Source organism: Mesoplodon densirostris, chromosome 12 (genome assembly GCF_025265405.1).
Source record: "Mesoplodon densirostris isolate mMesDen1 chromosome 12, mMesDen1 primary haplotype, whole genome shotgun sequence".
Lineage (NCBI taxonomy): Eukaryota > Metazoa > Chordata > Mammalia > Artiodactyla > Ziphiidae > Mesoplodon > Mesoplodon densirostris.
Genome location: NC_082672.1, coordinates 74,250,498 through 74,278,440, shown reverse-complemented (window position 1 = coordinate 74,278,440; position 27,943 = coordinate 74,250,498). Strand labels below are relative to the sequence as shown.

Below are 27,943 nucleotides of genomic sequence, written 5' to 3'. Positions count from 1 at the left end.
AAAGAAAGAAAAATATAAATAAATGTTATTTATCAGCTAACATGTTTTGATAGAGTTACATATATATGATGCTATAGATGTCAAAATAAAGATATGACTGAGATATGTGGAAGCTGTCCCACAGAGAACAGGTAAGGAAAGTTGCAAGTTATTTATAAGCAATGTACCTGGAAGGGTGTTAGGGTGTATTATTTAAAAACAAAAGTTATTACACATATTTTAGTGCTTCTTTAGGACTTGATTTACAGAATTACTTGAGATGCGATTTAAGGAATTCAAAAAAGTAAAGAAGAGATAAAACATGAATAGAAACAAGTATAACACAGATTAGAAAGAGATGAGTGATCTAAGGTGTAAACAATTAAAGGATTGTAGGGATTCAGAGAATGAAGACATTATTTCTATTGCAGGAATTAGTAAATGAATCATGAAATGAGTGTCTTTCCTCATGAACAATAATTGAACACTCTGTGACTAAGGAAAGATACCCTAAATTGCATAAGCATATGATGGTAAGAAAACTTTCTACTTGCCAGCTCTCAAATGACCATTGGAGAATCCTGGGTGTTCACACTGGTTAGTCTATAGTGTCTGCTAGTTTCATCTAGTCTTCCTGAAATAGTAGGTTAGTCCAGGGCGTTTGACTTCTGAGATATTTTAGTGGTTCTTTTCTTGTACATAGTCAGGGCTCTGAATCAGATATCATATCTTAGGACTGGTGATTCATAGAGAGTGGCCTCAGAGAAATCTTTATTATGTTTGATTTCAATGTGAGGAGGGGGGAATTTGGAGCCACAATTTAGAGGAGGCTATTGGCATTAGGAACCCAGAGATTTCATTGTATCAATCACACTGATAATTTGCACCTATAATAATTATGATAGTTATTAAATGATTCTGATATGATGGTTGACAGAGTAGATTCTCAATATTGCTGTGTTGAATTATATCACATCAAGTACAAATTATTTAAATTTAAATTGAATACAATGGTATTTCCAACATGAGCTCTGCTACAAACAAGCTTATAATTTTAAAATTCAAACTACTTCATCTCTCTGAGCCCAATAAGTATAGTTAACTAGCACCTCTTTGATTAAGATCACAGAGATGAAAATTAATTGCATATAACTGAATTCATCCATTGTGGAAAGTTGATAAAATACCATTTGCTTAAAATTTGAAGATATCCCATTTATGTGCATCTTCTATCAAAATATAATAAGATAATTGTTATATGGATTGTTTTATTTCTAAAAATTTATCTGGACTTTTAGGGTTTTATTTATGTGAAAACAGTAGAAATGTATTCAGAGCAAATTTATTACAAATGTAGTTTTAACCCAATCTTCCTATAACTCCAAAAAAATTTTTTTAAATATGTTTTTTTATGTACAGGCACATTTACCAGTACAGAAAAAGGGGGAAAATGTTTAAATACCTTCATTATAAATGTATTAGACATATATTATTCATGTATCTGCTCTGAGTAATTTGTATGTATAATTAACTTTCAAATGTGTATCTTATTTCTCAAATTGTTATTTCATTAATTAAAATGTGGTTCTCAAATTAAGACCCATTGTACTCCACAGGTTTTTTTGTCACCTGTGAATTTCAATGAAAACTAAGTAATATGAAGACCTTTTCCTAAGACTCCAGTTCAACATTTCTAATCAATTTGAGTTGACTAGATCAAAGGCTCTTGGTCTCCAACTCATTAGAAACATTACCCTCTTCTTTCAACCCAATGTGAAGCAGCCTCACTTAGCCCGAGACCACAGTCTCCCCAAGAGCTCCCTTTACTAACCTATATCTCACACACAGAGCCAGACACTTAAGGACTATTTTGGTTCTTAAAAAGCTATATACTACTGGGAGTTCAAAATATGTCAAATTATAATCACAATATGATAGGTAGTAGACAGAGTTAAGGTATGCACAATATTTCATGAAAGCACAGTAGTGATGTACAGTGGACTCTTGAACATGTGTTTAAAATACACGTGTGGATCCACTTAAAAGGGAGGTTTTTGTTTTTGTTTTTAATAGTAAATTCTACAGCACTACATGCTCTGCAGTTGGTTGGATCAGAGGATGCAGAAACCCTGATACAGAGAAACCAATAAGTTATAAGCAGATTTTTGGCTGTGTGTAGGGTCAGTACCTCTAACTCCCATCTTGTTCAAGGGTCAACTGTATTTTTTAAAACTGGAGGAACACAGAAGAGAATACTGAAAGAATACTTATACTGAACTGAACCAAAAAAGTAGGGTACTTAGATTATCTGGGTTCAAGGTGGGAATATGTGGCAGAAGTGGGATTCAGGAAGGAAAACAACATATGTGAAATAGGAATTAGCCTAGCATATGTGAAAAAGTGGTAAGAAATGATAAGTTTTGAGAAATGGCCAGTGGCTTTGTGTGCTATGCTAAATCATTTTTGGTTTTTCCTAGGAAGAGTGGTAAACCACTGATGATTTTCTATGTTGAGGAATGACCTGGTCAGATTTTATTTTAAAAGATAACCCTGGCACACATTCCTCCAGCACAAGAGACAACGGGACTGTCCTTCCATCAGCTGTATCCCTGTCTAGGACTTGCTACGCACACATAAAACTCACTCAGGGCTCTATTTTTATCAGTACCCAAAGACTAGGAGTTACCTCATACAACTTAAGTGTGGTGTAGGGGAGGTTGCTAAGTGACTTTGATCTTATTTAACTTCCCAGTTCTTAAAATCAAAGAATTTATCCATTCTTCCTAGCTCATCTTTGTTTAGTAGTTGAGTATTCCTTAACAAGAGACCCTGGAAAAGGGAGAAATTGTTTTTCTCAATGTATAAGACACAAAGGGAAAGTAGAATAGTACCAGCTGTACTTTTTCACCTGTCGCCTCTGGTCTCAAGACAGACTATTCACATGATTTGGGTCCTTATTTCTCAGAGGAAATTTAACCCCCCTTGTAAGTCAAGACTGGCATCTATTGGACTCTCATATTTGGTTGCTTGTATTCATTGTCACATATGGCATGTGAAGGATCATTTGTGTTTCAAACATCAATTACAGAAGGTGTGGGTGGAATTATACAGATATTTTGGAAAGTCAACTATTTAATGTATAGAGACAATTTGTAAGTATTTTTTATATATTCATTCAATGAACCCTCATTGGCTAATGGCCAACAAACAGTGTGCTGAGTAGGGCTCAGAATGGAACATACATAGGTGTCTACCTAGTGGTGCTTGTAGCATACCAGAAAAGACACAGCAATCAAGGTAAATGAAAAATGAAAATAAAATTCAAACTGTACTTAGTGTTCTGAAAGAAAAGAAAACTTTGCAGTGAGAGAAAAATAATGCAGGTGACAGAGAAGTTCTCTCTAAGGGGGGTACACTTAAGACCGGAGGATGAGAAGAAATCATCCAAGGGAAGAGTGAGAGTTGGACGTGATGTCAGGGGTATGGACACATGCATGGGTCATAAGGAGGAAAAGGCTTTGCCCCACATGCAGTGGTGAAAACAGACACTGTGAGATGAGCGCAGTAGGTCCGGTCGGAACAAGGGAGAAGATAGGTCAGCAGAAACAGGCAGAGCCAGATTACGAAGTGAGTCAAAAAAATGGAAAATTATTTGGATTTTCTTCAAATATATAGTGGAAATATATTTAAAAAAATTTAATAGGGAAGTGATGTGATCTTATTCAGATGTTTAAAATATCCTTCCTATTCTGTGAAGAAGGGTCTGGAAGGAGGTTAGAAGTATGAGTGAAGCTAGGCCATTGCAATTATTGCATGAATTATTTCATAGGCCTGACCTATGGTTGTGGCAAGGCAAATTGAGAGAAAAAATATATTTAAAATATACTATAGAAGAATTAGCAAGACGTGGCATTAAGTAGATGTGTTAGATAGAAACCAGAGATAGCTTGAGCAATCGAACAAAGGTGTTGCATTTCCTGAGTGAAGAGGATCGTTATAGGAAGGTGTTAGAACAAGCAGTTCATCACTGTAATACTGTATGTGTTAAATATTAGGTCCCCCTGCAAGAGGTGTGAGGTGGAGATATAGTTTGGGGACTCATGAATATACAGATATCTTTATGTTTTTTTGAATAGATGAAAATGTTTCTGAGGAAAATGTAGAAAAAAATGGGTAAAAGATTGAAGATAAAGCTCCAAGGAATTCCAAATTAAAGACCAGAATGAAGAGAAGAAGCCAAGGGAGGAGACAGGAGTAGGGAGAGAGGTAGGAAGTATGGGAGAAACCAAACGTTTCAGAAGATAGTGGTTGATTCTGTTAAATATTGTTGAGGAATTAAATAAAATGAATACCCCAAACCGTGCTTTGAATAGAACAGTATGGTTGTAGTTCTGGAAATTTACATGAATATTTTTAGTGACCTGATGACATGACAGCTGGATTAGAATGGCTGGAATAAAGAACGGAATGTGTGAGAGATCTGGCCAATACATCTCTCAAAATGTGTGTCTAGAAAGGGGAAAAAGAAATGGGGAAGTAGCTAGATAAAAATGTCTTCTCCAAAAATGTTATCTTTTAGTTTTTTTCCCACAAATGTTTACTAACTCCCAAATATTTAACTATGTACTAGCCCTGGGCTTTCAGGGGAAAGTGGAACAAACATAACCAGCTGCCTAGAAGCATGTTTAGTTTACTGATAAAGACATATAAGTCAAGTTGGCACACAAACAGTCATATCATTAACAATTTTGATTATTGGCATGGACACTACATATTGACTTTATGTAGGAAATTCTAGAAAAGCTGGAAATAAAAATACTTATCCCAATTGTATAAGCACAAAATTATGTCAATATTACATATTTTACACCAAAGTATTCTTAACGTTTGATCTCTGATAATTAATATATATATATATATATATATATATATTTTTATTACTATGGGTGAATTATATCAATCTTCAGAATGTCATTCCTGCTTTCAAGTTGACGCCCACATTACCTTTCATCTCCCCATCAAGTTAGATAACTGCCTACAGAAATCTGCCTGTATCTTCTATAGGACAGCAACAGTGAATCAATTAGTGTCTTAACCAGAAAAAAAACAGAAACCACCTCTAGCATTTATAATAGAGGGAACTGGTTACAGAGGTGAGGGAAGAGCTGGGATCCAACCAAAAGTTAGCGAAGCAAGAGGAAATTAGCCACAGCATGAAACCACTGAAGACAGGCTGGAAGGGGGAAGTGTTCACCGCACAGGGCATCTGGAGGATGCAGGCATGGGAGCAGAAAGGATGCAGTCTGGGACACCACATGCATACGTTGGGCATAGGGGGAGGGGGCAGAGATGTCTACGTTTTGCTCCCCCCTCACCCTCTCCCAAGACCCTAGTGCGTCCCATTGGTGGAAGCCAGCCAATGAGGAACCCAGGAAGTGCAGCCTGCAGGGGGCAGGATTCCTAGCAAAGCTTGAGAGTGGAGTGGGGAGGAGAGGATCTGAGGGCACAAAGGTCCAGGACTGACTCAAACAAAAATTACAAACCCCGCCAGCTGGTAGCGCCAACATCCCTAACATGACGACTTCCTGGTCTCCAAGACTGGAGAGGACCCAATGTCTTGGTGTTTACTGTGTTGAGGTTAGTGGGACAATGCATTAGTTTTCCATTGCCTCAGAACAAATTTCTACAAATTCAGCAGCTTAAGACAACCCCCATTTATCAGCTGTAGTTCTGTAAGTCAGCAGTCAACCTGAGATCAGTGTGTCAGCTGGGCTACATTCTCCTCGGAAGATTGGGTGAACATCTACTTCCAGGCTCATTTCTGCCAATGGCAGCATTCAGTTCTGTGGCCAGGCTGGCTGCAGCTGGAGGCTGGTCTCAACTCCTAGAGGCCACTTGAAATTCTTGACACGTGACTCCCTCTGTCTTTAAACCAGCAACAAGGCTCAAATCCTTGTTTTACTTCAAATCCCTGGCTTCCTCCTCTGTGACCAGCCAGAGAAAATTGCTTTTAAAAGGCTTACATAATCCCCCTTTCTTAAGGTTAACCGTACCATGTAAGTCACCTAGACTGATCATGCAGTGAAACCCATCATGTATTATGCAGGGTCTATACACTGATGGGTGGGAGGTTTGGGTGGGCAGGAAAGCTTGAGGGCCAACTTAGAACGTAGCATTCTTCCTACCATATACAGGATAGTAAAAAGTTTCAGTTTGTAATCCCCTCCCCCCTTATCTAACTAACAAGTTATGGGGAAAATATACTATCTAGATGTGAACTATTGGTTATTGGTCTTGTGACTGGACCGTGATTTGTAACTTGTGACATGAGAATTTTAAGTAGTAAATTGATGCAGTGAAATTTTTATAGAATTGGAAATGATGTAAATGATGCAAAGTTTTGTCAAAAAGTGGAGATTGTTTAAAGAGAACCAAGTTTAGTGAATCTTTGCTAATGCAACAGGACAGTTGCAATTAGCATAAATTAAAAGCTTCAATTTCAACAAACCTGGGAAAAGCTTATTGTTTCTTAGACCTGTAATCGATGGGGCAACTAAACCTATACTTAGAGACTGATTTAATTGGTTACTTTATCTTGGTTCATCTGCTTGATGTTTTCTTTATAATTCTACAAGGAACAACCATACCATGAATTTGGCACACCAATGATCTGAATTGTTTCTTCTAATTATCTAAAAGATATTTCATTTTAAGAAGGCAAATATTACGCAGAGAAAATTTTCAAAGAACACCAAGCTACACGTGGGTAGATCCAATGTTCTAGTCTGGGAAAATTAGTATATATAAGCAGGCTGCCATCATGGCTGTGTGACCTGTGAGTTGGAGAGACCCTGCCATTAGAAGACCCTTCCCCCATCACACACACATGCACACACACACACACGGTCAAATGTTCTGCTGTTGTTGACTTGAATATTTAATCATTTCTCAACAAGGGGTTTTATTCTTTTATTTTCACTAACCTCCACAAATTATGTACACAGTTTGCTATATGAACAATGACATATTAATAATGTATATTTCAATGAGGTTGGACAAATTCAATCTTTCAATTATTTCAGTAAATTTTAAAGAGTAAAATTTGCCCACCCGTTCTGATGAAAGTAGATTAAACCACAGAATTAAATTGATACAAAACTGATTGCGACCACTGGGATCTTTGTTGTTGTTTGCTGTATTACATACTCATCATTTCAAGTAGAAAATAAGGATGAAGTACGATATTACATTGTCAAATGTGACCATCCATAGAATGAAAAATGATCTGCTGGGTTGTAAACTCATTTCAGTGAGAGACACTGTTTTGCCCAGATCTTAAAACATTGTTGTTGATCATTAAATTTAATTGATAGTGGTGTTTGTTAAACAGGCTGAGTAGAAGAACATTTTAATTTTTTATCTAAAGTAATCAGCTATAGGGTAGAACTGTTCATAACAAATGTTGAAGTAGTAACAAGAGGCAAAATTATGATTGTGAGTGTGGGTTCAAGCTCCTCATTGCCCACATATGAATCCCAGCTCTGCCATTCTCTAGCTTTATGACTAGAGAATTAGGGAGAAGGGCTACGGTATATTTTAAATCATAGTTTCTTAATTAATGGAAATGATTTAAGGCTAATTCTGCCTCAAGAAAAACTCATATTTCCAGTTTACTACTCTATCTCCATATTTGGATAGCTAATAAACTTCTCAAATTTAAAGTATTTAAATAGAAATCTGGATCCACCTCCATCCCCTAACTTGCCTCCACTAGTGTTCTTCAAATTAGTAAGTGGCACCTCTACTCATCCATTAACAGGAACAGAAACCTAGGAATCATTTATTAACCTTCTCTTCTCACTCCAGACATCAATCTACCAACATATCTCATAGGCTCTGTCTCCCAAGTATCTCCTTATTCTGTCTACCACTACTTTCACTCCAGGCTAATCTATTTCTGTCTCTAACCAAGGCTACCGCCACCTTCCAACTGATGCCCCAGCTTCCACTCTGTCCTCTCTTCAGACTCCCTTAAGAGTCTATTATCTATGTAACATTAACATAGTCTTTTCATAATATAAGTCAAACCATACCATTTTTCTACTCTAAATGTTAATATTCCAATGGCTGCTCATCACACTCAGAATTAATTCCAAATTCAAGAACAAACAAATAAACAAACAAATCATCTGGTATGATATCTCTCCTGGCCATGTCGATTACCTCATTTCTGTCCACCAATGGCCTTTCCTCATTCTCTTTATCTGCACTGCCCATCTTGCTGTTGCTCAAATACACAAGCGTGTTTCTGTCTTGAAGTCTTTGTACTACAATTCTTTCGGCCTTGAATACCCTTTCCTCAGATATTTACTTAATTCAGATCCCTGATCAAATAAGACTTCCCTAACCACTCGTCCAAAACAGCCCTGCCTGCTTTTCCTTATTATTTATTTCACAAAATTTTGTCTTTAAGCAAATTATTGTTAATTAGTATTAATTCTAATTCCTTTACTAAAATACAAGTTATATGATGGGAGAAACTTTGCTAATCTTGTTGACTAGTTCATTCCCAGGCTTTACAGCAGTCACTGACACTTAGAAATTGACCAACAAATATTTGTTGAGCAAAGACAAGAGAGCTACACAATGTCCATTAAAAAGTAGATGATTGGGACTTCCCTGGTGGCACAGTGGTTAAGAATCCACCTGCCAATGCAGGGAACACGAGGTCAAGCCCTGGTCTGGGAAGAGCCCACATGCTGCAGAGCAATTAAGCCTGTGTGCCACAACTACTGAGCCTGCACTCTACAGCCCGCAAGCCACAGCTACTGAAGCCTGTGTGCCTAGAGCCTGTGCTCCACAACAAGAGAAGCCCCAGCAATGAGAAGCCTGTGCACCGCAGTGAAGAGTAACACCCACTAGCCGCAACTTAGAGAAAGCCCACACTCAGCAACGAAGATCCAACACAGCCAAAAATGAATACAATAAAATAAAATTTAAAAAATGTGGATGACCATATTCTCATAAAGCTTTGACTCAAAAAATCCTATTTGCCTTGTTTTCCTTGAACATAGATTCAGAAGTAAAAATATATTTTTTAAAGTCATGAAATTTTGTAGAAATTTTGATCATCATCTTGGCACATATTAAGTTTCAATAAATATCAGTGAATAAAACATATAATAGCAGTCACTCAATACATATTTGATGGATAAATGAATGAGTGAATTAGGTTGTATTGGTCAAATAAGTTACTATGGTAACCACCAAATTAAGAAAGAAATATACAGAATTAAAGGCTTACTGAATTAAAGCAAAACTAAATATTTGAAATGCTATACCTTCCAATGTAATCAGGCAGATATAGAAAAAGAAATGTTCAATCATTTATGAGGTGCTTTTTAAATTTAATTTTCTCATAGCTAACAAAGAATATTATCAGAAAGACCAGGTGAGGCAAAGATTGATGTACTAGTAAGGAAAATGCTAGCTGCTATAAAAATAACCTCCAAAACTTTGCTAGCCTGATACAATATAAATTTATTTTCCATTCACATGAAGTCCAAGTGAGTGTTTCTGATTTCAGATATTCTCCTTCAGATAGACTTTTAGGAACTTAGGCTACTTCCTTTCTGTGGCTACCCATCTTTAATATGTGTTTTCAGAGGTCAGCACACAGCGGGGAGGCTGGAGGATCACACATGGTACGTTCACCCTTCCTTGGGTAGAAGTAAGTCACATGATCACACAGAGACACAAGAGTGACTGAGACATGTAATCCAAGAGGAAGAGGAAATAGGTTTAGTGAACATGTATTGAGCTTTCCCATGAAGTTTTGGATTTAGCTAAGGAAAATATGGAAGTCTCTCTAAGACAAATTGTATTGGCATATGTGTATGTGTCTGTGTCTGTGTGTATAGACAGAGAAAGTTCAAACAATTAAAATCTATTTGGAAGAACATTAAAAAATATGATATAAAAGTTGCTAGTACTTGGGAATATAACAAGATGTTTCCTATCAAGCTCAAAATTGGGAAAGTAAATTCAGCTTTGAGAGTTAAAGGCTAAAAACCGCACAGGATGTATGTGAGCCTAGGCATGCAACATAGGAAAGAAGGAGTATGGCTTCGTGGTTGCTGGACCTAAGTGTCACCTGGAAGATGAATGTATTATCACATCAATAATATAACAGTCAACACTATTAGAGAACATATGAGAATCATAGAGACAAATGTCGGCAGGGCCAGTGTCAAGTTGTCTAATAGGTAGATAACTTTAATCAGTGATACATTAGTTAACATCAAGTATTCAAGATCATTCTTCTGGCAGTAACTTAGTCTGATGTTGTTAAGCATTTGAAAACTAGTTTTACATGTTCTGGTCTAATGCACCTCAGGGAAACCTGTGATTCTTGGGTAGCTCTGCTGCTGACATGGAGAGAACTTGTTGGTCACGGGAACTGTGAGGATCCTTAATCCTGCGGTGATGATTTCTCAAGGTAGTTAATTAGGGCTTCTGATTGTGATTCTGGAGGGGAAAGCTGACCATGACCATGCAAATATTTATGAGCTGTGTAACAGCTAGGTTTTCACTGTAAGCTAGCATATTGGCATTCTGGTTTTTATCCTAGTTTCCTGTGCATTGTCATTAATCTGTGAAGCCCTTCTAGGGCTTGCTGCTTACCCTTGAGTGGAGAAAAGGACAATCTCTTGGTCTTGAATGTGTGGAATGATAATAGATATATTTTTCTTGCTGTTTCTTCTATTACTTCTAGCTTCACTTTTTACTGTTTTCTACATGTTAGATTTTTAAGGTAGTTATATAACACTGGCCTTTAAACTTTAAATACTTTAATGTGTGAGTTGAAAGTGCATACAAAATATATAACTGTGAAACAAACAAAAAAAGGATAACTAAAGCAAAATTTACATTTTGTACAAATTAGATACAATCTTGGACAAATACTGTAACAGTGAAGCAGAGCTACCTATGAATGTCTTTAGTGTCAGAAAATAGGTATGTGGTATTTCCTTAAAATTCAAAATGTTTCAAATAGTATAACTAATTTTAACTCTACATTTAAAGGAGAATCCCTGATCCATTTACACTTATTTATACATGCCTCACAACTCTCTTTCCTATGAATTAAAAATTAATTTTTTATGTGCAAATTATTTTATAAGTATATGGCAGAAGTAGACCATTCAAGTCAAGCTAAAACAGAAAACGAACCTTGCTTTTTAAACCAATGTGGATTAAAAAGATTCAGAAAATCACAAGATAATGTCTTCAAATTATCTGTTGTAGATCGTGTGTTTTATTTTAGTATCCAACTAAATATGACATTTAGAGAAGAAAAGTTTAAAATTTGTAACAGAGTTTTTATATTCATATTTTCTACCATACAGCACAGATTCTTCACTGGAAAAAAATATCCTCAAAGCAAATGGAAAATAGTATTTTGACTTAAAGGAATCAAGAATAAATTTAGGCATTCAGTTGAGCATATCTAAAATTTGAAGAATTTAATTAATTTTGAAATATAGGTAAATTTACTGTAGAGATTCCATTTTCTAAACAATAAGGTGGTGAGCTAACTAATATAACTATGAAAATGCAAATGGACCTCAAAACTAACTTAAAAATTCTCAAGGACAAAGAAACTATGTGCTTAACTATGGCGATTGTCATTTGCAGACCTGCTCCATTGGGCTTCTCTGTGGTAATGAAATAAGAAGAACCACCTGTTTACCTCCCAGCTCTCAAGGAAAAGAGGCCACTTCCACACAAACATACACAGTGCCCACCTCAGGGACTTCGGTCAGTAACATCCCACCTGCCAGTGCTACCCAACTGAGGGCCATGGTGAACACTACTCCAGTTGGTCAAGGTAAGTAGATGAGAGTATGATGCAGAAAAGTTTGAAAAAGTTATGTTTTAAAACATTTTCTGATTTATTTCAATATTTATTTTTCTAAGACACTTGATTTTTCAGGGCTATAAAATTGGCTTAGAATTCTTGTTGGTTATGTGTTGTTTTTTAAGTTTTAAAAATGTTGGTGTCCTTTATGAATAAATACTCTTTCTGAAACAGTGCAAAATGTTCATGAATAGTCTTTATTCTGATACATAAATTTTGGTAGATAACTGAACCCCAATTCTACCTCATTTTGTTTCAACTATCAGTAAAACTTACTTAAAAGGCCTCTACTACTTGCCTCATTATATCTTTATTTAACATCCTCTGAATCATTATATATAAACTTATATTTTTATCAATTTATTGGAAGAACACTCAGATATTTAAAAATCTGTTTTTTTTTCCTATTGGGAAGTATTTTGACAGGTTGAGTATGTTTTGACACGTCTTATTTAACTTACTAAATCAAATGGTGCCATATTGTAGATAGTATATTGTATGTTAAATTCCAAATTCTTTCTTGTCTCTCAGGATAATTAGAATGAGAATTATAGCCTTTAACAAGGTATTCCTTGTTAAAAAAATATATTTTTAAAGCCTAATGGATATTATAAGCATAAAGGTATACTGCTCTATATTTTTTCTATATAATTTATGTTCTTTTAAGGAGTTAATTTGAAATATAATGGTATCTAATATAAAAAGATTTTCTATTCAGAAAGTAAAATGAAATTTCTAATATTTCTAACTCATTAGGTCAAGTATTCTTTTATATTTTTCACTGTCAAAGAATTGTAAATTTTCATGTTTCGTACTTCAAAGGCATCATTAATTTGGAATGAAAGTTATTCTAAAGAAGACCATTTATTCTGAATTTGGTCACCCCAGGGAGTATGAATAATAGAGCTCTGCATTTATGCAGCTTGTGAAGTCACTAAACTTTCTCATACACTTTTATTAGAAATATGATTTACAGAGCCATATTTGTCTGCATATATATAATGTGTATAAGGTGTAGTGTAATTTGCAGAAGATTCAGCCCAGGGCTTAATCCATTTTTCTTCTTCCTTTTCTTTCTCGCTCTCTTGTTCTTTCTTTCTTACCTTTTCCTCTCTGAAGGTCCAAAACAGACAGACATTTTCCAGCACGACGTTCTCCCAACCACTGGTTTGGCAGCATTAAATATTGGCACGTCCTCTGAAAGCTATTTACTCGAAGAACTGATTTCCACTAAAGAGCTTTCACCAAAACAGAGTCTTCCTTCTTCCGCAGATGTTTCCTCTTCTCAGTTTCTGAATTTTGGTGCTCATGATCCAGCACAAATCGTCGGGGGCAAAACATCTGTATCATGTATGCCCATCCAAACTCCAGTGGGTGCACCAGGACTCTTTTTCCCTGATAGGGAAGAGAGCACCCCGTTTATCATCTCTTCCTTAATGACAGATTTTATTTTTCCTACACAGTCTTTATTATCTGAGAGCTCCCGGACTGTTGTCTTGTCTGCTACCACAATGAGTTCAGTAATTAGTGGTGTTCCAGGGGCTGATGTTGAGTTAAACAGACACTTATTACTCTCTCGTGGCTTCCCGACTGCAACTGCTTCCTTGAGTGCACCTCCAGTCGTCTCTCAAGAGGATATTGAAGAATATTCAGCTCTTTCATTAATTTCAAGAAAAGAGTCCTTGAGACTGCTGAGCCCTTCGATGTCTCTCATTTCTCCTGCTAAGATAATCATATCCAAGCAGTTATCCGTCTTAAATTCATCAACTCTGCACCAATTCACCACACAACCCTCCATTCCCAATGAAGATCAGGTTATTACTGAAGCATCCAGCAACCAGAGACTCACAAATATCAAACCACAGGTTGCTGATTCTTTAAGTGAATTAATCCAAACATATGCAACGTGTTCTATGACTGAAATAAAATCCTTTCATGAATTTTCAGATCAAATTTTGCATAGCAAACAGTCCCACTTTTACGAGACATTCTGGATGAATTCAGCAGTATTAGCCAGCTGGTTTGCACGAACAGGAACACAAACTATCTCTTCTGGACATTCACTTCCTTCGGCTGCTGAAATCATGCCATCAGTGGCAATCACAGAACTGTCATCTTTATTTCCTTCTACAAAGGGTACAAAAATAATTTTAGTCTCATCTGTAGAAGAATATGTAACCCTATCAAGTAATTTGGATGTTAATTTATGTTTGGATAAGAGGTGTTCATCCATTATCCCTTCACAAACTGTCCCTTCAGACCTGATGAATTCGGATTTGACTTCAAAACTGACTGCTGATGATCCTTCAGTATCAGAAAACATTTTTAAACTATTGAAAATAGGACTCTATGGTATAACTTTGCATGCCACTGAGATGCTGAATGAAGACAAGTTACTGGGCATGCCAGAGCATGAAGGGTCTTATACCTGGTTCAAACCTCACACAGGGGATGGATCTCTAGATTTTGAATTAAACTTTCAAAGTCATCTAGAAACTATGTATTCAAGTGACCTCAAAAACAACCTGCCACGACATATAGACTCCACATCTGTTTTTTCAGAAGTAACCTCTCCTGTAGCATTTTCTATAGTTTCAGCAACCCAATCACTTCCAATACAGACTTCTGTCCCCATGTCTGTAGTTATGTCAGATTGGACATATTATACAGATTATCTGACCTTAGCAACTGATTTAAAACAAGAGGTCAGAACTTCTTCAGAATGGTCCAGATGGGAGCTACAGCATCATGGGCGTGGTCAGGAATCTCCTGCAGCAAGTCAAAGGCTTTCCATCACTAGATCTCTTATCTGGTCTTCCCTGGAGCCCATTCCAGCACCTCCTCAGCTGATGATTTCTGGTGAGTTTCTCACTTTTAGTTCTGTAAACTTTTAGAAATGAGTTTATTTTCTACAGAGAAGAAAGAGCCTGTCATGGTCACCAGGTGCTCTAAACAGCCTCTTTGTAATCAGGGCAGCAGCCAGTTCAATGGAGATGGCCCCTGCCATTGTACCTGTCATAAGTGGTTATTCTTTACACACTGCCACAAAGGCTCCCAGATCAATGCAGGAGTATGTTGGAGATGGCAATACCACAGGCAATCAATCAGCAACAAGTAGTTCAAGTCGTTACAATGGATCTTTCAAAGTTTTGGAATAACTCTTATTATTCTCATTTCTTGAAATAGCTTCTTTGTCAGATTGAACACAATATAACAAACACTTTCTAACATTTTCTTCAGAGCTGGTACTTTTTAAACTGAGAAGATGAAAAAACTCAAGGGAACTCTATTGGATTTGCTCATCCTACATGGTGTGGTTTATCATTTTTGCATGCAAAGCCATGATGCTTTCACTGTATACATAACACAGAATATAAATTAATGTTATTTATTCAACAAAAACACCATATAACAACTGACAGAAAATAATATCCTGTATATGAATTTGAATTCAGAGTCTTGAAATAATTAATGAAAAGCCACTTTTCTTAGATAACTGCTCTTAGCTTAAAGCATTTTAGAAATTACTAATCTCCTTTACCCTTGTAAATTACTATCAAGTTAGGAAATGTACAAAAAAAGTTTAATAAATTGTATTTTACAGAAAGAAGATTTTTTTTCATTTTTAGAAGAGTTCTATCTTGTGGCATTTCAAGTGTAATTGTGACAGTGAAGTTAATTTTTCTTCAGTGAGGAATTTATTATTTTTTTGTGTGTGTATGTGTGTACGTGTATGCTTCAGAAGAAATGCACATTATATCAATATTTTAAAGTTTTTAAGTGTGTGACTTATGGCTGGCAACTCAGTAATATGAAAGACCAAATCATTATATTTGGTGTGTCCAATATGATATGACTTTCTTTACAAAGTTTCTAAAAATAACATAGTAAGTTTAATTACGAATTTAAAAGTAGAATCCTCCCTGTACTTTTACAAGATGATAGCTGGTTGTCTAACTTATGACTTATTGACAATGCCTAACACATCACTGTTCACAGAGAAGGTTTTTAGGAAATGTAGCTGAGTTACACCCCCTCTCCTACAGTAACCCCATAGCCACCCCTGACTGTCCAGACAATCAGGACACAAATTCCCCATTTCTAGGAAATTGAATCCTAGTTTTGCCCTTTATGAGCAAAATCTTGTCACGTTGCATTTTGCTCATCCCTCACTCCAACTGCAAATATTCTTTGATGGTTTTGACCTCCTCCAATTCTCCTAGTCTCCTTCTAGTTCCTCTAGCCTCCCTAATCCTTTTAGACAAGGTAATCAATCATTTCCAAGACATGCTGGCATTTTTCCAATATCTTCATCCACTGTATTGGTAAGGGTCAAATCAGGAAAAAGATAGCAAACTCCAACTGGGTACTTGGGGAGAGTTTAATAAAAAGATCATTTACAAATATATGGGTAGGGTATAAGGAAACAATGAGACATAGTATGGTTTGCTGGGACTAGTACCAGCAGAATATCATTACTGACCCTAGGCCAGAATGGGCAAAGGAAAGGGCAGTTACCAGGACCCAGAAACTATGGAGGAAAGCCACTAGCTTACAGAAGCTGTGTCTCCTCTGTAGGGGAAGACACAGGAGTTCAAGGCAATCCAAGATGGAGAAGTCCAGGAGATGTACACACAACCTCACTGTCTCCTGTGCCTGTTGGCCAAACCCATTCGGATCTGGAAAATACCTTTAAAACCACATCTGGTCTAATATTTTCATGTAAAGAAAAGGTGGGGTAGGCCATAGTAGAATGGCCTGCAGTGTGAAAATCTTCAGTACGTTCTAATACACTGCCAAAGTATGGAAGGAACGTGTCACTGACACAGGGAGAATTTCCTTGCATGTTTCTAAAGTGAAACATTGGGCACTGCTGTTTCCTCCCTTCTTGCTGCTTCCATACTAGGAAGTATAAAAGTTGGAGAGCCTGTTATTCTGTGCTCCCTTGCTCTGGTGGATTCCTCACCTTGCACTGGGTTGCTGAGAAAAAAAAAAAAAGATACCTCAAGCACCCTCTTGTGATCAGCGAAGTGAGCATCATGGCACACCCTCTACCAGTGTGTCTCCTAGAGTTTGGTGGGACTTTTGGCGCATATGATTGCTATTTGGCAGTCCAGCCACAGCTCTATTAAGCTGAATGGAAGGTGTTGTGGTACACCATCCTCTAAACAGTCCAGTCTTTGTGGTTTGGTCTAACTCATGAATAAAATGAAACTTAAGAGAGAAAAAGGGACATTTTTTAGCAGTTCATATTATTTTTCTGTAGTAATATGTCTATTTTTTTTCTACCAGTTGTTTGGAAGAGTGTAAGGGAGAGAAACCGGAGATTCCTCACCCAAATATTCTCTAGTAGCTGTGGGTAACAAAAATAGCACAAAAAGAAAAGTTTGCATGAGTTCCAGTTATTCCATTCATAGATGTAACGTTTCAATTAAAAAAAAATCCAGTACTATATTAGTAAAATTCTAGAAAATGGCAAATATTATTTTCTCCAGGAATAAAAGAATGAGTCAAAGTAAGATATTTAATAATACAATTTACCACATCATTATATATAAAGACACTGACATTCATTTTACAGTTTACTGAGAATGTTTATTTTTTTCTCTTTTCTCCTTTCTATTCTAAGGAATTTACATTATCTCCAAATCTTTTAGGTATCTGTTATTATTAACAAATATAACAATATAAATAGCTCACAATAATACTTAATCCCATTCTTTTTTTAAAAAAAAACATCTTTATTGGAGTCTAATTGCTTTACAATGGTGTGTTAGTTTCTGCTTTATAACAAAGTGAATCAGTTATACATATACATATGTTCCCATATCTCTTCCCTCTTGTGTCTCCCTCCTTCCCACCCTCCCTATCCCACCCCTCTAGGTTGTCACAAACCACTGAGCTGATCTCCCTGTGTTATGTGGCCGCTTCCCACTAGCTATCTATTTTACGTTTGGTAGTGTATATATGTCCATGCCACTCTCTCACTTTGTCACAGCTTACCCTTACCATATCCTCAAGTCCATTCTCTAGTAGGTCCGTGTCTTTATTCTCTTCTTACCCCTAGGTTCTTCATAACCTTTTGTTTTGTTTTGTTTGTTGTTGTTTATTTCTTTGATGCCATATATATGTGTTAGCATACGGTATTTGTCTTTCTTTTTCTGACTTACTTCACTCTGTATGACAGATTCTAGGTCCATCCACCTCACTACAAATAACGAAATTTCGTTTCCTTTTATGGCTGAGTAATATTCCATTGTATATATGTGCCACATCTTCTTTATCCATTCATCTGTTGATGTATACTTAGGTTGCTTCCATGTCCTGGCTATTTTAAATAGAGCTGCAATGAACATATTGGTACATGACACTTTTTGAATTATGGTTTGATCAGGGTATATGCCCAGTAGTGGGATTGCTTGGTTGTATGGTAGTTATATTTTTAGTTTTTTAAGGAATCTCCATACTGTGCTCCATAGTGGCTGTATCAATTTACATTCCCACCAACAGTGCAAGAGTGTTCCTTTTCCCCACATCCTCTCCAACATTTATTGTTTCTAGATTTTTTGATGATGGTCATTCTGTCTGGTGTGAGATGCTATCTCATTGAAGTTTTGATTTGCATTTCTCTAATGATTAATGATGTGGAGCTTTCTTTCATGTGTTTGTTGGCAATTCGTATATCTTCTTTGGAAAAATGTCTATTTAGGTCTTCTGCCCATTTTTGGATTGGGTTGTTTGTTTGTTTTTTTTTGTTATTGAGCTGCATGAGCTGTTTATAAATTTTGGAGATTAATCCTTTGTCAGTTGCTTCATTTGCAAATATTTTCTCCGATTCTGAGGGCTGTCTTTTGGTCTTGTTTATGGTTTACTTTTCTGTGCAAAAGCTTTGAAGTTTCATTAGGTCCCACTTGTTTATTTTTGTTTTTATTTCCATTTCTCTAGGAGGTGGGTCAAAAAGGATCTTGCTGTGATTTATGTCATAGAATGTTCTGCCTATGTTTTCCTCTAACAGTTCAATAGTGTCTGACCTTACATTTAGGACTTTAATCCTTTTTGAATTTATTTTCATGTATGGTGTTAGGGAGTGTTCTAGTCTCATACTTTTACATGTACCTGTCCAGTTTTCCCATCACCACTTATTGAAGAAGCTGTCCTTTCTCCACTGTACATTCCTGCCTCCTTTATCAAAGATAAGGTGACAATATGTGTGTAGGTTCATCTCTGGGCTTTCTATCCTGTTGCATTGATCTATATTTCTGTTTTTGTGCCAGTACCATACTCTCTTGATTACTGTAGCTTTGTAGTATAGTCTGAAGTCAGGGAGCCTGATTCCTCCAACTTCATTTTTGAGTGTGTGTGTGGTACACGGGCCTCTCACTGTTGTGGCCTCTCCTGTCGTGGAGCACAGGCTCTGGACACGTAGGCTCTGTGGCCATGGCTCACGAGCCTAGCTGCTCTGCAGCATGTGGGATCCTCCTGGACGGGGGCACAAACCTATGTCCCCTGCATCAGCAAGCAGACTTTCAACCACTGCACCACCAGGGAAGCCCTCCAGCTCCATTTTTTGTTCTCAAGATTGCTTTGGCTATTCGGTGTCTTTTGTCCATTCTTAAAGTTGAAACAGAAGAGGTAGTTCTATTAAACTCATAAACTAGTAAAAATGCCTTTTTATGTACATATTTCTTCTTATAGTATTTAGAAAATCTAATGGGAAAATGCATTATTTAAGTAACCAAAAACACAAACTACTGCTGCTTAATACTATACAGAACAAAGTTTAAAAGGTGAAATTTGTTGAATATCTTAAATGTAGATAAATGGAGACATATCTTTATTTGAGAGCTCAGAAGTGTGATCCCTTAACACTACAGAGACACTACATTTGAAAAGTATAAAGCAATTTCAAACAAGTTCAAATGGGATAATTGTTGAACCCTGATCAAGTCATTTTAAAGTGAAAGACAGTAGGAAGAGAAATGTTGAAAAGGAATGGCAGTAAGATAACTTGCTTGTAAAGTATTAAAATAAACTTTAATAAATTTTTATGATGTTATCACAGGGATGCAGATAAAAAAATAGAACAGAAAGTCCAGATATATATATATACTCATTAGATATAAAATTACATAAAAAGGAGGGATCTTAATTGGTAAAGATTTTAATACTTACTAAATTATGTTGATGCATTCTGTTATTTTGAAAACTCTTCCCCTATATCTTATACCAAAATAAATCCTATGAGTACTAACTAGATAAAATTACAAAATAAAACATTAAATAATCTAAATAAAAGTTAATATTTATTTGATATCTAACTGGAAATTTTTAATCTCGAAGCAAAAATAGAAAATTATAAGTAAAATGTTGATAGTGAGTATATTTATAGTAGAATAACTAAAATTAATGATTTTTAAGCCAAAAATAGTCATAAACATAATGCAGATATATGCAAAAATGTATTGCCTCATAAGATAGACATATGGCTATAAAATACTCTGTCAAATCAAACTGAAAAAGCTGACCACTGGAAGAGTAAAACAGATTGCTATAAACACACAATAAAAATATATTTCAAAATCATCAGAATCAATTGAAGATAGCAAATTTAAAATGAGACAAATTTTCTCTGTTCGCCAGTTTTTTGTTTTTGTTTTTTAATTACAATACTCTGAAATGGTGAAGATTCTCTACCCTTTGGGGGGAAGTAAATGGGCACCCATTTTTCAGAGGTTGTTTGCCATTGGAAAAGTTTTAACATATCAATTTCAGTTTTAGGTAATTATTACTGATATACCCAAATTATGTTATTAAAATAATAAATATTTTGAAACACCTGTGTTCAAAAGTGGTGGTTGTACTAAATAAATGCTGACATGAAAAGTTACTTCTCTCATACTATTAAGTGGAACCAATAAAACCACATATTTGCTCAGACATCTGTAGTGCAAGCACACCACACATATGCATACATAGGATTCTTTCAAAACATTAATGTTGCTTTTAATATTGTTTTTATTTTCTGAATGTTTTACACTGATTATATATTTTATACTCATAGTAAAATACGATTTTGCAAGTATTTGTGTATAGTGAGAAAAAATGTCAGAAAGTATATTTAATCACTTTATTCATATTAGATCAAAATGATCAATTTTACAATAATCTTGAGGAAAATATTCATGTAGAAAAAAAAGAAAATTATTGCTAATTAACCTTATTATAGTGACAAGGGAGTCAACTGAAAAAATTGTAGTATATTTCTCTGAAATAACACAGGGCTATATCTTTATATTCAAACATGCCATGCACTTTTTTAAAACTAAATTACTATATATGTTGAAATCATTAGTAACATGTCTGCAGCATTTTTACACTTTAATGAAATTGGAAAAAAATTGGAATGGCATTAAGCACATCATTTTATCCAATATTCAGATGTTAACTGACTGACTACTTTGTGAAAGGCACCAGACATTGATGTAATTTTTGGTTTGTTTGTCTGTTTGGCCCAGAATTGTTCAGATACGAATTACACCTTTTTAAAACAATCATACCTGTTTCTTATTTCTATCTCTTGACACATTTTGAATCATGTTTTTATCCTAGGGTTTTCAAATGACTCATTATTATGTTTACATTTCCTAAGCCAGCAAATTTGGATGAAGAAGCTTTCCTTTGGTGAAAACTACTAAGTGTCAGAGGAGACAGACATGTGAAGCTGACATGTGACACCTTGTACTGCACCTCACCTTAGCCCTGTGGGCAAGGAAGCATTTACATAGTGATAGAAGATTTTGTTGCAATATCGAATAGTCACTTTTGTTCTAATTTACTTGCAATTTATAAAACAAACACAATACAGAACTGATCCAGTAATGAACACCACGGTTTTCCTGCAGGTCAAACTACATCTGCTGACATGCAGCACAGGACAGTAATAAATTCAGAAGTAACATTCTGACATTTTCTCTCCTGTGCATCTTCCAGCATCTTCCACAAATGAATACCCTGTGTTTTTTGTGTTGTGCTAGTTTGCAGTATTCAAAAACATTCATTATTTGCATTTTATTCCCACTGGTCACTAAAATGAATTGTATTATTGACACCATATACAAAATATAGTAGAGTGAATATAATAATTTAATAATACAATTTTTTTCATGCATGTTACTGTTCTTTGGTTTCAAAATGCTTTCATCTTTATTGTTGAATATCCATCTCAGCAGCATGTGACCGTGGGAAAATTAATCTCATAGACCAGGGATTGGCGAAGTATGGCCTGCAGGTCAAAGCTGCCCAGGCTTACTACCTGTCTTTGTAATGAGTTTTGCTGGAATATAGCTTTACTCATTTATTTACATATTTTCCATGGCTGATATTGTACTATGACAGCTGTCAGCTTCCAAAGTGGTGTTAGAATATGCATCCTCCAAGACATGTAATAAAAGCAGTTGAGTTAGTTTGTTTCAGTGTTCAGAGTTAGCTCTTACTAAGAACAAAATGCACATACTAGCTCTGAAATATGAAGTGTGTAATTTTGATCATGTGAAAAAAGACTAAATTCTCTTATGTTTGCATTTAAAACTGGCATTGCACAATATAAAGATGAATGGTCAAAGTTTTGCTAATAATTTAAAATTTAAAATTTGTTTGGAATTACTTTAAACAGTAAGTAAAAAAATACTATGAAAAGATGGGAAAGAGACCACAGGTAAAAAGGGAAAAGCTTTATATTTTAGTACCTTTAATGGAACATTTTTTTCTGCTTCTTTTAAACAAATGACCCCATATTTTCATTTTGCATTTGGTTCCCTGAGTGGTGTATCTGGCCCTGCCTGTGCTGTTGCGGTTCTGGTATTTTCTTCCCTCCTCCTCCAGGCCAGTTTCATGTAGTTTTGCAGTTTGAATCCTCCAGGGTGTGTTCTTAAATGTTTCCCCTCTCTCTTGTCTCCTTCCTTTCACACACTCTTCACGCTTCTTTCAATTCTCATTCCTTTATTTGAAATTTGTCTTTGGAGGTGAAGCACCTACAATCATGGCTTCAAATACATGCAGAGGTATAAACTCTCTCCCACTTTCAGAATCACATTTTCAACCAGTCAGTGCCTCAGAAACCTAAGATAAAATCTTTATCTCCCCAACTTCAACCTCCATCTCTCTCCCTACCCGTAATTTTTCTCCCCTGATTCATACCTCAGACATGAAATTTATATCCATCTATTTTTCCAAACTTCAGGGTAAACTTTAGTTCATCAAAAGCACTATGGATTCTATCTATAAAGTTCTCTCCAGCAGCTTCTCAGCTCACTACTATCACTCCAGTTTAAACTCTTATCATCTTTTTTGGACTACCACAGTTCTCTCTAAAATTGGCTGCTTATTTCTAGTCTACATTCTCCCAGTCTCTCTTCCACATTACTTTCAGAGTTGTTCTTCTTATGTGATATTTTAAATTCCTCTGCTTAAAAAGCTACAGTAAGGGCTTCCCTGGTGGCACAGTGGTTGAGAGTCCACCTGCCGATGCAGGGGACACGGGTTCGTGCCCCGGTCCGGGAAGATCCCACATGCTGCGGAGCGGCTGGGCCAGTGAGCCATGGCCGCTGAGCCTGCGCGTCCGGAGCCTGTGCTCCACAGCAGGAGAGGCTACAACAGTGAGAGGCCCGTGCACCACAAAAACAAACAAACAAAGAAACAAAAAACTACAGTGAGTCTTCATTTCCTATCAGAAAAGGTTTAAATCTGAAGCATTACAGCTACTTCTCTACCACCCATCTCCACCCTATTTTTGAAAAACCCTCTTCAATCCCATCATACAGTTTCACAGCTCTTCTCTTTAGGGTCCATATTCCATCTTCATGGATGCCCTCTATTGCCCAGTTTGTGAGAATACCTATCCTCAGGGTCGATGCAAACATCTCCTCTTATCAGAAGATGTTTGTAAAAACACTTACAATTTATGTTTTCCCTTTGTTTTTCTTCCCTTTATTGTCCCTCCCACCTTGGCACCTACGAGTCTGTTCTCTATGTCTTGAGTCTGTTTCTGGTAAAACCTATCTTAAAGCTGGTCACAAAGATTGTCATCAACTTAGTAAAAGGGAGGTTTAGCTGTGAAGGCTACTATGACTAGAGCAATATAAGCTGTGGAAGTTCAGAAGCTGGAGGTTGGGAAAAATACCCTAAACATGGCTGAAGTGTCTGGTTTCCTAAGGAAGAAGCTGGATAGCTTCATATACAGTCATCTCAAAGAATTATGAATGTATCAGGTCAGGAGGCCTTTGTTTATCAAGTGACTTGACACTGGGAGACCCTAGGCAGCTGGTGAGACAGGTAAAAATGGGGCGGTCATGTTTGTTTCTGAGCATGATCCCAGCTGTTCAGGAAGTGGTATTCCTTTAGGGAACAGCTATCTGCTCTTGGGAAAGGATTCAGCACAGTGTGGGTATGAGACAGAATATCAGCTCTACAGTGAGAGTATGAGTGAGGATGGGCACTGGATGCTCCCAGCAGAGGACCTAAATAATCCAGTCCTGTGATCTGGGTCAGTGTTACAATAAGCCTTGCAAAACACTGTCACAGGGAGGAAATGCTTTGGCCAAGAAACAGCACAGATACTCGTGGACATCTCTGGATATTATGGGAATGAAGATACAACTCCTGGTTTCACGGATGATTTTAATAATACTAGCTGCCATTTATTCAATATCCGTTTAGTAACTGACAGTGACCGGGTCCCCTCCCAACTTTACAGATGAGGATCAGGTGGAGACTGTCCTGGCTCAGGTCCCTCAGCTAGTAAGTATCTCATGGGCATTGGAATTGAACTTGGCGAGACCCAGATATGATGAATTGTAAGGATAAGATATAATTCAATGAAGGGAGTGTGGTTCTTTTTATTCTTCATGTCTTTGTTGGCTCCCATTCTTGGGTAGATCTCAGTGGGGCACCCTGGGGAATGGCATCCCTTCTCTGGGGACTCCGGGAAGCAGGGGAACAAGGTTCAAAACTGGGGTAAGGACCTGCAGCTCACGGGCTTTTGCCCTTGGGTAGGGACAGTGTACCTAGTTCTTTTGTCAAAACCTTTCCCAAAAGAAAAAAAAATGCAGCCAGTAGGCTTTATGTGGTGGTAGTTTCTGGAACCCCTGGTGTAAAGCACCTTTGACAGCGTACCTAATCACTTACCTCTCCACAGACGTAGTTTTTCTCAATTCTATGTACTATTGTCAGTCACTTGTACATAGGAAATTAATAAAAATATATTTATGTTGCCTCCCAAATCTATTTATACTTGAAGCAAGTGGTGCAGTATGACAAGCTGTCACTTCTATGAACATCAGTCAGCAGCATTTTTAGATGCTATTTAATGTCAGTAATTAAGACACTATTTAAATCCCTAGAGAGTGTTTTCATCTGAGTGTAACAGAGATTAGCGTAACTGATGTTCTTCCTGAATAACCGTGTTTCACTTACAACACATCTTAGTGAGGATGTCCTGGTCTCTGTTTGTGGTGTGAGTGATACAGTGCTAAACAGAACACATGTCTCCTGCCCTCCTGGAGCTTAAATTCCAGTGGAGAGAGACAGATAGTAAACACTGAGTGTAACAAACCTGTATTTCTCTGTAACATGTTATATATAATAAAGTGTACATAGTGAAGTTCTAATATACATGTCATGTGTATATACACATAATATACATACTATGTATATATATGTGTGTATATATATATATATATATATATAATGTGGTAATCTGCATGTATAAAAAAGCAGAACAGGGCTTCCCTGGTGGCGCAGTGGTTGAGAGTCCGCCTGCTGCTGCACGGAACACGGGTTCATGCCCTGGTCCAGGAGGATCCCACATGCCGCGGAGTGGCTAGGCCCGTAGGCCATGGCTGCCGAGCCTGCACTTCTGGAGTCTGTGCTCCGCAACGGGAGAGGCCACAACAGTGAGAGACCCGTGTACAGAAAAAAAAAAGCAGAACAGACTGGTAGGGGCTGTCACAGATTCTGTGTTGATGGGTGGGAGACAATGGTCAGGTTTGATCTCGCTGAGGAAACAACTTGAAGGAGATAAGGACTGAGTAGAGGCAGGAAGAAAAACATGTCACCAAGAGCAAGTATCCGATGCCGTTTGCTTGACATTTTCTACGAACATAAGGGAAACTCCATGTGGTGGAACAAGTAAGCAAGAGGAAGACTTGTAGAGGGTGAAGTCAGGTATATAATAGGGGAGAGGAAACAAAATCAGATTCCAGGAACTTTAGGTCATTACAAGGGCTTGTCTTGTACTCTGAGTGAAGCAGAAAATTATGCCAGGGGCTTGGGCAGGACAGTGACAGGATCTGAGTGATCACTCTGGCTGTACTGCTGAGTATTGATTAGTGGGTGGGAGTGGGGCTGTCAAAGGCAGGGGACCAGTTAGGAGGCCGATGCCCTCATCCAGGTGAGCAATGACCTTGGCTCTGTCCAGGTGGTGGCAGTGAAGGCCTGAGAAATGGTCAGATTCTGGATCTATTTTGAAGATTAAGCCAATAGGATTTGCTGGTACACTGTATTATTTTTATTTATTTTGGTAATCGGTTTTTTTAAGCAGAGAGAAGTGTCTTAAACCACCCTCTGAAGACAAATAAGGAAAACTAGGCAAACCAATTTTTCCAGACATGCTGCAAATAAGATTATCTGACATTTTATCAGCTGTAAATGGTGTCTTACAATAGCTCTATTACAACGCAAAAGTCTGATAAGTTTATAATGACATTACTGATCATGGCCCTGAGGCACAGAAAGACTCTCACTCCTGCATCTGTCATGAATTACCAAGTCATGTTCGGCGTGAAATATGTGTTTGGTGTTTTGTATTTATGCTTATTTTGGAAATTTACTTGTGACTTTGTGTTGAATGGAGGAACTCTCTACTAATAACAATATTTAGTAATCCAAGCTATCTGTTCCCTGAGTGGTAATATAACTAGAATAATACATGTATCATGTGTGTGTGTGTATGTATGTGTATAGACTTGGGTCCATGCCTATGTGTTTGTATATAACAAGAAGCCCATATGGAGTAGAGAGACCCAAGGATGTAGTATGAACTATTGACAGAACACATGCCAGAATTAGAAAATATGGAAAGAGAAGAAAACAGATCCTGAGACAGCAAAATTTGATAATATTGATTTTGAAATTTTGTAAATGTGACACTGATGCTAGAATTATAAATATATTTTGATGAACAAGGTATTAGTTTCCTAGGGCTGCCACAACAAAGGAACACAAACTGGGTGACTTAAAACAACAGAAATTTGTTGTCTCACAGTCCTGGACCCCAGAGATCTGAAAAACAAGGTGTTGGTAGGGCCAGGTTCTCCCTCTGAAACCTACAGAGGTGAGTCCTTCCTTACTTCCCAGCTTCTGGTGGGGCTGTCAGCCCTCGGTGTTCCTTGGTTTGCAGCTGCATCACTAATTTCTGCCTTCTCTTGTCACATGGTGTCCCACTGTGTGTTTCACCATCTTCCTACAAGGACACACTAAAAGCAAAAAGATTTTTAAAAACCTTGAGTTATATAATTTCATTGCCTGGTAATCTGGCAGAAAGATGGACAAATCCTAAAATTCCCATTCTCTGACTTTCTAACTCTTTGACTTTAGAAAAGCTATGTGATTTGTCTCTGTTATTAAATGGTTCTACCACTAATTTTGTGGAGTTAATTTTTAGGATTATATGAGTAAATATATAAAAACTGCTGTCACACTGCCACCTGAATGCTAGTCTCTCTCTAAGCTTCTGTTTTTGTAATTCAACTCTATATGCTCTTTTAGTTTCTAGACTATTGTCCCAGACACAGCTAATACCTGTCTGGTCTTTAAGCTCTGAGTACTTGAAATCTAAGCTTGATGTTTGCCCTGAATTTTATTGATATATACTCTCTTGATTTGCTCACTTACGGTTGAATAATTTACTCTATTGTGAGATTTTATTTCTAGACAGAGACACACTCTTGCAACTCTTGTAGTTGTAAACCGCTGGTTGTACTTTGGCCA

The 27,943-nt window shown here is 36.9% G+C and overlaps 1 protein-coding gene across 1 annotated transcript in view; it reads left to right on the top strand.

Annotated features, from left to right (window-relative positions):
- Nucleotides 1–27,943, top strand: part of EYS (eyes shut homolog) — a 1,591,612-nt gene that overhangs the window by 802,210 nt on the left and 761,459 nt on the right. The window contains exons 23-24 of the mRNA XM_060115102.1: nucleotides 11,677–11,869; nucleotides 13,019–14,758. Of these exons, the coding sequence (XP_059971085.1) occupies nucleotides 11,677–11,869; nucleotides 13,019–14,758 (1,933 nt within the window). The remainder of the gene's footprint in view (nucleotides 1–11,676; nucleotides 11,870–13,018; nucleotides 14,759–27,943) is intronic.